General features: G+C 45.2%; 1 protein-coding gene across 1 annotated transcript in view; it reads left to right on the forward strand.

Moving 5' to 3' along the window:
• Positions 1-1,579, forward strand: part of LOC115099203 (fructose-1,6-bisphosphatase isozyme 2-like) — an 82,907-nt gene extending 81,328 nt beyond the window's left edge. Inside the window, 1 exon segment of the mRNA XM_029616639.1 lies at positions 1,520-1,579. Within this exon segment, the coding sequence (XP_029472499.1) occupies positions 1,520-1,579 (60 nt within the window).
• The last annotated feature ends 10,378 nt before the right edge of the window (positions 1,580-11,957 follow it).

An 11,957-nucleotide genomic window follows, 5' to 3' on the forward strand; every position in this document is an offset into this window, starting at 1 on the left:
AGAAAGTTCCCTTCCGAGGCCGCTCCGAAATCGGAGCGGCCTCGGAGGGAACAGGCAGCGTGCGCCGACCCCGGATTTTATAAGATACGCGGCTACGCGCGTATCTTATAAAATCCAGCGTACTTTTGTTCGCGCCTGGTGCGTGAACAAAAGTACGCACTCGCGCAAATTTATAAATCTGCCTCTTTGTGTTTTCCTTCCAGAACAGCTCAAATCACTGATTAATTCTAGGTGTGTTAGTATGATAATTCCTAGTAATCCCTAAGTCAAAGATGCATGATATAATATGAAGGTATTGTCGTCACATGTTAAGCCAATTTCCTTTTAGGTTTTTGATTAGACTCCCATAAAATTTGGGTCCCAGTTTATAGTTTTTCTATTTAGAAAATGTATATCGTATGTTAATTTCCTCTAATTATAAATATAATAGGTAACTCGTGAAATGTCATTTTCATTTACATATGGTAAGGTATATCTTATTGTATATGTTAAAAACTAATAAAAAAAAATAAAAAGTTGGGTCACATGGCAGCAGCTGTATTTGTGGTACCACACCCACATCTTCACATGCATCGCCTTCAATGGGGACTAAAAGCTCAGAGTTTTCAATACAAACAGCCGGTGTCCCATCAATTTATACTGGCTCCCTCAATGACCTCGGATGTAGATTGATGGCTCTCAACCGGAGTTCTGCAGATGGGAGCTCCGTTTTGATCGCAGGATTATCAAATCACTATGACAACAGATGCATCCACGCGGCTAGGGTGCACATGTACTGCACCTGAAAAATCAGAGTTGAGGGCTATAAGGAATGCAATCTACACCTTCGCTTGTATCTTCACTGGGAAAAGAGTAATGGTCTACACGGACAACCAAGTAGCCATGTTTTACATAAACAAAGAAGGAGGATCGGGTTCGCGGACTCTTTGCAAGGAAACAGTGCTGTCTCTAGAATGGGCGTTGAACCATTCCATCCAGCTACAAGCAACATGTCTTCCAGCAATAAGATACACAGTTGACAGGCTCAGCAGGGTTTTCCCCCCCCACGAGTAGGAATTGAACCAAAAAGTAGCAAAAGCCCCATTCAGGAAAAGGGGAACGCCCTACATAGACCTCTTTGCAATGGAAGCCAAAACAAAACTACCGTTTTTCTGCTCCATCTATCCAGCAACCACGGAATAGCTCAATATGTATTTCTACTTCCATGGTCAGACAACCTGTTACACGCTTACCCACCGATACCTATGTTAGGAAGGGTAGTTCAGAAGTGCATAGTAGACAAATCAGATCTCATTCTCATTGCACCAGCATGGCCCAGACAACCATGCCTACCTCATACATTTGACAATTCAAACACCGATACAATTAGGAAAATGGGATGATCTTATATCACAGGAAGGGGGTATGCTACTTCACCTCCTACATTCCTATCTGCATCTGACAGCATGGAGAGTGAAAGAAAGGCCTTAAGTCATCTCTCTCTTCCAGCAGATATTGAACATATTCTTATTTCCGCTAGAAAACCATCTACACGGAAAAACCATGCAGGAAAATGAAGCAGATACTCCAGCTGGTGTAAAGCTACAGTGGTTGATCCGCTTCATAGTTCTCCACAATAGGTCTCATCTCAGCTTATATCACATGGCTGCTCCCCTTCTAAAAGGAACAGCCCATGTATGTAACCTTCTTACCTTCATTTTATATTTGGTTTGTCATTTTAATTCATTGTAAACCGTTTTGTTCAATATTTTATTGCAAAAACAGTATATAAATAATTTTACATAAATATTCAATATATCCAGTTACTGTTTTCCAGTGGACTATCGATATCATCCATTCAAGTACAGTTGAGTGCTATAGCAGCATACCACCTTTCCTTGAATGGGAAAACCATATCTACACATCTGTTATATCTCGTTTCATGCATGGAGCAATAAGACTTCGCCCTCTGGTCAAAAACCAGCGGTTCCTTGGGACATTAACATAGTTTTGGAAAAACGTATGCACCCACAATTTGAACCGTTACACTGAACCTTAATGAAATTTCTGACATGGAAATTATTATTTCTAATAGCTATCACATCAGCAAGAAGAGTCAGTGAATTACAAGCCTTAGTACACTATTCTCCATACCTACAGTTTTACCATGATACGGTCACCTTAAGAACCAACCCAGCATTTCTCCCTAAAATAGTCTCGGCATTCCATTTGAACCAGACATTCACCTTACGCACTATTTGTTCCGAAGCCACATGCTATGGAAAGAGAAAAAACCCTGCACACCTTGGACTGTAAAAGAGCTTTGGCTTACTAGTTTCAAAGGACTCAGTTTCCGAATTGTAGTTCTCAACTGTTTGTTTCTTTCAACCCGAATGCGCCAAGTTTGCCAGTCTCTAAGCAAACGTTAGCAACTTGGTTGTTCCAGTGTATTAACTTCTGTTACTTGACGAATAACGATAAGCTTCCAGATGGCGTGAAAGCACATCAAATCTGAGCCATGGCAACTTCCATTGCTCACCAGAAAAATGTACTAATTTTAGATATCTGCATAGTAGCCACATGGTCCTCGTTGCACACCTTCACATCACAATCAGATGAAGCAGTGGGAAGCAATACCAAAACTTAAGCTGTCCACAAACTTCATTAATTCCTTCGCACACAGTCGTCAATTTATACATGACTAAGAACAATCGGAAGGAACGGTGTGCTCTAGAATTCACAGCTGGGGACTCCCAGAGAGCATGGCAAATTTGCTTACCCAAAAGGGTTTTTTCCATAGATAGCAGGATGAATTAGCCATGCGTCCCCACCTTCCTCCCTGGACAGCTTATACTCTAACTGTCTGTATCCTATTCTTTCTTTCTCCGTTTGCTGCACGCTTAAGCTTTCTTTAACTGAACATGGGAGGGGAATCACTCGGGAACAGCTGTGCAGGTGCACAGAATACATCTCTTTATTCTTTGAGAGGATTCTTCGTCGGTCTGCCCGCGAGGACGATCCCATAGAGAGTATGGCTAATTTATCCTGCTATCTATGGAAAACACCGTTTACGGTAAGAAAACTTGCTTTTTCTATGACTTTCTGCCACATTTTCTTGATCTCTGATTGCATCTTTGGTATTTGAGGATTTTTTTCTCTCTACATATGTTTCACAGAATAGTCACTTGCTGTTCTTGTGTTTTTCTCCTTTACCACAATGTCTGAATTTTCTTGCATCAAGCTTTTTGTCAATTGAAAAAGGAATGACTCATATGATCACAACTTCTTCATTCTCTACATTTCTTTCAGTGTCCTGTTCCTAGTGTGCTTTTCTGGTACTGTGATGTTGTTATAGTGTAAATACAATTTCCGGTGGATTAGCCATGCCACTTTGTTATTCCTTTTTTATATACAGGTTTTCTGATGTGACACCCACGACAAGATGTAGAACTGTTTCCAATTCTGTTTTGCAGAATCTACATTTAACTGTATTGCCATTTCATCTGCAGTCCACTGTCCTGTAATGCAATTATTATTCTCTCAACTTTTAGGGTTTAAGTTTGTCACTCCTTAACTATTCCTGTGTCAAGTTTTGATCCATGTGGGGCTGCTGAAGTAACTCTGTATTTGCAACTGTATTTATGCTTTTGCCTATTGTTTTTCCTTGTTTGCTGATCGGATTATTTAAAGAATTTGTTTTGTTTTGAAAATTCTATTTTTTTTCTCATATACGGGCCGATACAGTACAGTGTGCTCCGCATTTGGATGCGCGTTTTCGACGTGCTAGCTTTACCCCTTATTCAGTAAGGGGTAATAGCGTGCCGAAAACGTGCGTCCAACCCTCCCCTCCCCCGAAACTAATAGGGCCATCAACATGCAAATGCATGTTGATGGCCCTATTAGTTATTCCCGCGCAATTCAGTAAGTAAAATGTGCAGCCAGCCGCACATTTTACTTTCATAAATTAGTGCCTACCGAAAGGTAGGCGTTAATTTCTGCCGGCACTGGGAAAGTGCACAGAAAAGCAGTAAAAACTGCTTTTCTGTATGTCCTCCGACTTAATATCATGGCGATATTAAGTCGGAGGTCCCAAAAGTTAAAAATAATTTAAAAATTTTAAAAAAAATTTAAAATTGGCTCACGGGTTGAAAACCGGAAGCTCAGTTTTGCTGCCATCCGGTTTCCGAATCCGTGGCTGTCAGCGGGTTTGAAAACCGACGCCGGCAAAATTGAACGTCGGCTGTCAAACTCGCTGACAGCCGACGCTTCTGTCAAAAAAGAGGCTCTAGGGACGCACTAGTGTCCCTTAAGCCTCTTTTTACGCGGGCTCTAATTTGAATATTTTTTTACTGAATTGCGCGCACAGGAGAGTGGCCACTCACCCGCTCTCCCGCAAATTTTACTGTATCGGCTTGTTAGTGATAGATAACATAAGAACATGCCATACTGGGTCAGACCAAGGGTCCATCAAGCCCAGCATCCAACAGTGGCCAATCCAGGCTATAAGTACCTGGCAAATACCCAAAAGCTCAGTATATCCCAAGCTACTGATGCTAGTAATAGCAGTGGCTATTTTCTAAGTCAACTTGGTTAATAGCGGGTAATGGACTTGTCCACCAAGAACTTATCCAAACCTTTTTAAACCCAGCTACACTAAGGCCGGATTTTAAAAAGCCTATGGGGTGGATTTTAAGAGCCCTGCTCGCGTAAATCCACCTGGATTTACGCGAGCAGGGCCCTGCGCGCCGGTGCGCCTATGTTCAATAGGCCTACCGGCGCGCGCAGAGCCCCGGGACTCGCGTAAGTCCCGGGATTTTCCGAGGGGGGCATGTCGGGGGCGGGGCCGAGCGGCGCGCCGTTTTCGGGGCGGGGCGGGGCGTTTTGGGGGCGGTCCGGGGGCATGGCCGCGCCCTCCGGAACCGCCCCTGGGTTGCATCTAGGCGCGCCAGCGGCCTGCTGGTGCGCGGGGATTTGCTTCTCCCTCCAGGAGGCGTAAATCCCCCAACAAAGGTAGGGGGGGGTTTAGACAGGGCCAGGGGGGTGGGTTAGGTAGAGGAAGGGAGGGGAAGGTGAGGGGAGGACGATAGCGAATTCCCTCCGAGGGAACGGCGGCTGCGCGGCTCGGCGCGCGCCGGCTACACGGAATAGGCAGCCTTGCGCGCGCCGATCCAGGATTTTAGCGGCTACGCGCGTATCTACTAAAATCCCGCGTACTTTTGTTTGCGCCTGGAGCGCCAACAAAAGTACACGAACGCGCCGTTTTTGAAAATCTACCCCTATGCGCGTAAATCGGGTTACGCACGCCGAGCCTATTTTAGAAAGGCCAGGCGATGCACATAAAGCCCCAGGATGCTAAGTCCCGGGGCTTTGGGAAAGGGGGGGCGGGGTGGGGCCAGAGGCCTCCGGCACAGTGGCCATTTGCTGCTGTGTCAGAGGATTGTGTGCCGGCCAGGTGCAGCAGGTTAAACAATTTTTTGGGGGGGCCTAGATTAGGGATAGGGGGTGGGTTGGTTAGGGGAAAGGAGGTTAGGGTAAGGGGTTGGGAAGTTCCCTCCCAGCTGCTCCAAAATCGGAGCAGCCTGGGAGGGAACGGGTGAAGGCCGAGAGTGTCTGTCTGCATGCGCAGGGTGCACAATTGTGCACCCCCTTGTACTCGCCGCCCCCCGATTTTATAACATGCGTGTACCTGCACGCATGTTATAAAATCAGGTGTCCATGTACACAGGCGTGCAAGTTTTTAAAATCTACCCCTAACTGCACTAACCACATCCCCTGGCAACAAATTCCAGAGTTTAATTGTGTGTTGAGTGAAAAAGAACTTTCTCAGATTAGTTTTAAATGTACCACATGCTAACTTCATAGAGTGCCCTCTAGTCCTTCTATTATCCGAAAGAGTAAATAACTGATTCACATTTACCTGTTCTAGACCTCTCATGATTTTAAACATCTCTATCATATCCCCCCCCCACCCCCCAGCCATCTCTTCTCCAAGCTGAACAGTCCTAATCTCTTTAGTCTTTCCTCATAGGGGAGCTGTTCCATTCCCTTTATCATTTTGGTCACCCTTCTCTGTACCTTCTCCATCGCAACTATATTTTTTGAAATGCGGCGACCAGAATTGTTCACAGTATTCAAGGTGCGGTCTCACCATGGAGCGATATAGAGGCATTATGGCATTTTCCGTTTTATTCACCATTCCCTTTCTAATAATTCCCAACATTCTGTTTGCTTTCTTGACTGCCGCAGCACACTGAACCGACGATTTCAATGTGTTATCCACTATGACGCCTAGATCTCGTTCTTGGGTGGCAGCTTCTAATATGGAACCTAACATTGTGTAACTATAGCCATTTGGATGCCCAATTTTCAAGTCTCACAAGCTCCTCCTGCAATTTATCACAATCCGCTTGTGATTTAACAAGATCCTCACTCATTCTTTCTGTTCTTTCTATTCATCAAAACAATTGTCTAAGCTTAAGGATTTACTTTTGTACTTCTGTACTTTTTGAGTATTTGGATCTATTGATGATGATAGCTAAGCTTGAAGTCGTATTGTAGTAGTCATGTACAAAGATTTAGGCACCCCTGGTCAAATCACATGTTTGAATCTTTAAGGGGACTTAAGCTGACACAATTTCTACATGGTACAAAGTAATACTCGGGCCTCATGTGAGCAGTCACCCTACAGTCTTTCGCCCTACAAATAGAATAATTCAAAAGTGTCCCAGTTTGCTAATACCAACTTCCTCACTTTATTCCATGGTTGTGCCTATTGATAGTAGTGTTTTTGCTATCTCTTCTTTGTTATGCTCTGACTATTCTGGGGTAACACATTTGGCTCTTTTTTTTGACTCTACGAAGTGGAACATGACATCTTTCTTTAATTTTCAGTCACCATCTCTCCTTCCCATCGCCACCCCCTGCTCCCTTGTACAGTTCAAACCCCACCCCGCCTCCCATGTGCGCTTCATCCCCTTCCCCCCGCCCTATCCCCCACACTGTCACCTCTTGTATATAATTAATTATGCCTAACTTGGTTAACCATATGTAATCTCATTTAATAACTGTGGCGCCCGTTGGCTCTACAGTAAAGTTAATTTACCTTTTAACTATCTATCCTTCCTCCACCTATCATTGTAATTTCCTTTCTCAGTTGTCTGTAAACCGACTTGATGTTTTTTACGAATGCCGGTATATAAAAGTTATAAATAAATAAATAAATAAATTTTTAATGTAAAATTACTATTTGCTATTTTTAACAGATTGAAAATACTCTGTATTAGTCACACATAAATTTAAATAACCTGACAAAGGAGTTGGTACTTTTAGAAGTTAAGATCGATTCCCAATATGACACTGCTAAAAATCAAATAGAGACTTTGGGGGTCTTCTGTAGCAGCGATTCAAACGCGAGAAGTCAAAATGATTAAAGACCTTACATTTACGGCGCGAAGACTGGAAAATGTGGAGAATTACATCAGACATTAAATTTAAGGTTCCTAAACTTTCCTAAGGTGGTGGGAGGAAGTTGTGGTTTTTGAAAACTTGGGGCATGTTGCACCAGATATGTTGCATCTGTCTTCCTTTTGACTGGTGGGACAGTGCCAGGATGCTCCCATAGGCAGTGAAGGAGATCCAACAGGACTTCATGCACTGGAATGGCCATAATTTCCTTGGGGCATCAACAAACTGTAAAACTTCCAAGGTTTTTTGACGGGTGTCCTCTTCAGTCACTAGGTTGAAGGGAATGGTTTCAGACATTTCCTTAATAAAGTTGGCAAAGGAAAGGTCTTCAGGAGGACACCACCATCTCTCTTCGGGAGGAGAAGGCTCTGAAAGTAAGTCCTCTGATGTGGATGTATCTATGTCCACATCCTCCCATGGATCATAGGGAGCTCCTGAAGGAGGGAGAATGTCAAACATTCCAGGGTGCGTAGGCATCGATGGAGGCCTCAAAGGCTTCGATGGAGGGTATACTGGCATCGAAGGAGGCTTCGATGGAATCGATGGCATCGAGGGGAACGGAGGACGTTTTGGTCTCGAGAGCCCCGATGGACCTGGAAGCAGTTCCGGCATCGATAAACCTGGAGCTGGAGTCGGACTAGAAGTTGTGTCATCTTCCTCCGATAAGCCCGAAATGGGTATCGGGAGCTGCAGAAGTCTCGATGGCCGACTCAGTGCCGATGGAATGGGCTGAGTTGGAAAAGTACAGATGAGGGTATCGAGTCGGTCCAGCAACAGTGCAAACATTGATGGTTCCAGAGTCGGTGCCGGTATGGGGGCCGGCATCAATGGCGGTTACAAGCTTCAGAAGGCATCGAGGACTGCCTGGCGGACAAGGACATCCAGTTCCTCCCTGAAAGCTGGTATAGATAGTGCAGCTACAGGGGGAGGCAGGCTAGGCGTTACTGGCCCTTCCACAGGAGTTTGTGGAGGCTCAGTATCCGGCACCGATGTCGGTGGGGAACGCCTTGGGTGCAGAGGAGAATGGGGGGCTCTTCTCCCCAGGCCCTCTTCGAAGGCGGCTCGATAGCCATCGATGCCGCTTCGATGTCGGTGCCGGCACCAGGCGTGGATTCACGTTGGTGCCGATGGTGATGTTTCCCTCGGTGCTCGGTCCGGTTTTTCCCCGGCACCGAGGATAATGCTATCAATGTCCTGGATGGTGTCTGTGACGGATGTCACAGTCTCCCTGCTGCTCCTGGCGAAGTTTGTCGGTAGATGGCAGTTTACTCGCCGGTGATGACTGGCAGAAGTCGATGGAGTTAGTTTAATTTAGAAAGAGACTCCATCTTGTCAAGATGAGCAGTCTGCCTTCGGAATCATTTGGGCACAGTCAGGACACCAGTGGACATCGTGTGAAGGAGCCCAGGCACAGGACATACACATTGTGAGGGTCTGTGATGGACATTGTCGCGGACACCTCTGGGCACTTTCTAAACCTGGTCGCCATGCCGAAAAGGTGCGAAACGATCGGTGACCTGCGGGAACAGATTGGTAAGGCGGCAGGAACTGACTGAGACATGGGAAAAGTACTCACTGAGTGTCGGAGGCAATGGAGCGCGATGGGAGATCCCTGTTAGGGAACTTTTTAAAGAAGTAAACTTCAAATCTTTCCGTGAGGAAAAAAGGTGAGAGAAATCTCACAGAGATCCTAACCCGCGAGGCAAACGTAGCGTGGAAAAAAAGAGACTGAAGGGAGACCCCTGTGGCTACAGGGATTATGGCATGCTGGGCATGCTCAGTGTGCCAGTCAAAGTTCTAGAAACTTTGACAAAAGTATTCCGTGATAGGGCTCCGTCGGATGACATCACCCACATGTGAGGACTACCATCCTGCTTGTCCTGGGAGAATGTGAGAAATTGCAAGAGGACATTACAAAACTGGGAAACTGGGCATGCAAATGGCAAATGAAATTTAATGTGGACAAGTGCAAAGTGATGTAGATAGGGAAGAGTAACCCAGATTTTTATCACATTAAACTATGCTGATCTATATGTTCAGCAATTTTGTTTCTTATGATAGTTTCTACCATTTTGCCTTGGTCAGAAATTAGACTAGCTCATTTGTAGTTCCCTGAATCACACCTTGATCCCTTTTTAAATTTGGTGTTACATTGGCAACCCCTCCAGGCTTCAGGTACCATAGATGATGTTACTGATAGTTTACAAATTTACAATAGCAGGTCCACAATCTCATTTCTATCAGCATTCTGGGATATGTACCCCATGGTCCAGGTGATTTATACTCTTTAGTTTGTCAATTTGCCTTAGTACATCTTCAAGGTTCACTGAAATTTGTTTCAGCTCTTCTGAATCATTATCTTTGATTATCATTTCTGGCATGTGTATCTCTCTTACATTTTCCTCATTTAGGGCCTTATTTTCCACTAGCGCATTGGTAAACGCATTAGGGGGCGTTACCAATGCAAATGAGGCTTCTTTCGTGCAGTGGGGAAACATCGTGTGCGGCGATGTTTTCGCCATTCGCGAAAACGGAGAGAGAGAGAGGAGAGGAAGGAGATGGAGAGGAGATGGGACGATGGAGAAGAGACGAGCGAGAGAGGCGAGAGAGAGAGAGAGAGAGAGAGAGAGAGAGAGAGAGAGAGAGAGAGAGAGAGAGAGAGAGAGAGGGAGCCTTACTATAGTGCCTATGCCCTACATAGGTATTTCAATCCCTAGGGGAGGGCTACCTACTAACTCGGGGTGGGGATTAGGTATGAGCGTCGGGGGTTGGGGGCCACTTTCGCATTCCACATGACACCTACGGACAGAACAGTGGTCTCTAGTGCAGATTTGCTGGCCGTCGGAGTGAGGACGCTCACTCCAAGAAGTGGTTTGGGCAACGTTCTCTCTACCTAGCTTGATGGACACTCTACCTGGGCAACAACATGCTAGGTGGAGAGAATGTTGGCCAAATCTCCGCTTGGAGTGAGCGTCCTCACTCCGACGGCCAGCAAATCTGCACTAGAGACCACTGTTCTGTCTGTAGGTCTCATGTGGAATGCGAAAGTGGCCCCCAACCCCCGACGCTCATACCTAATCCCCACCCCGAGTTAGTAGGTAGCCCTCCCATAGGGATTGAAATACCTATGTAGGGCATAGGCACTATAGTAAGGCTCGCTCTCTCTCTCTCTCTCTCTCGAAACAGGCTGTCTGGAGGTATCATGGATGGCGATACTCCTTTTCTGGCCCGTAGCGCAGTCCATAACGCGAGGTTGGAGTTGTAGTTATTAGCCGCGCTAGCAGCCACGCTAACACTGCGGCTGTTTCGCCGCACACGATACACAGGTTTCCCGCTTTACATATGCTCCGCCCCAACTCCGCCCCCTGAATACCAAATGACTAATTTGCATTCGCAAATCGCGTTAACAGCTGTTAACGCGATTTGCGAATTTATCGCACGCGGTAAAGTGCTTGGAAAATGAGGCCCTTAGTCTCTCTGCTATGGCTTTGTCATCCCTAAGTGCCCCTTTTACCCCGTGATCATCTAATGATCCAACTGACTCCCTCACAGGCTTTTTACCTTGAATGTACCTGAAAACGTTTTTATTGAGTTTTTGCTTTCCTGGCAAGCTTCTTTTCAAATTATCTTTGCCTTCCTTATCAATGCTTTGCATCTGATTTGTCAGTGCTTATGCTGTTTCCTACTTTCTTCTTTTGGATCCCTTTTCCATATTTGAAAGATGCTCTTTTAGATATTATAGCCTCTCTCACCTCACCTTTTAACAATGCTGGTAGTCATTTAGCCTTCCTTCCACCTTTTCCAATGTGTGGAATACATCTGGTCTGGGCTTCCAAGATGGTATTTTTAAATAACATCCATGCCTGAGCTAAACTCTTAACATTTGCAGTTTCTCCTTTCAGTTTTTTCCTAACCATTTTCCTCATTTTAGCATAATTATCTTTCTGAAAGTTAAATGCAGTCACAGTAGATTTCTTTTTTGCACTTCCTCCAGTTATTAAGTCAAATTTGATAATGTTGCTCCTGCTGTGGCACCAACCTACAGGAGCAGTTATTTGGAAAAAAAAAATTTAGAACAGGTTCTGGGAACCCTTGTGCACTGACAAGCCTAGTGGTACCCTGACCCATGCATGGGTTTCCATTGTAACAGGAAACCTGTGCAGGAGTTGAAGGAAGGGCACTACTGGGCCTGGTGGTGCAACACAGCTCCCAGGTCCCGTACTGTTTCTTTTTTCAAATGGCTGTTACTGTTGTGGGCCAGCTCCCTCCCACCTCCCCCATGGGCACTGCCTTATGAAATCTGACCCGAAGAATTTAATAAAAAAAGATATGCACTGGATAAATGGAAGTCTCCCACTAGAGATAGTGCAGAACAAAACAGTAACAGAATTTAAGAAAGTTTGGGATAAGAACAGAGGATCTTTAGATGTATGGATATAACTATAAATCCTGAGATCAGAATCTTTAGTATTTCAACAGGAATGGACAGACTATATGGGCCTTGTGATCTTTAT

This window comes from Rhinatrema bivittatum, chromosome 1 (assembly GCF_901001135.1).
Source record: "Rhinatrema bivittatum chromosome 1, aRhiBiv1.1, whole genome shotgun sequence".
NCBI classification, from domain to species: domain Eukaryota; kingdom Metazoa; phylum Chordata; class Amphibia; order Gymnophiona; family Rhinatrematidae; genus Rhinatrema; species Rhinatrema bivittatum.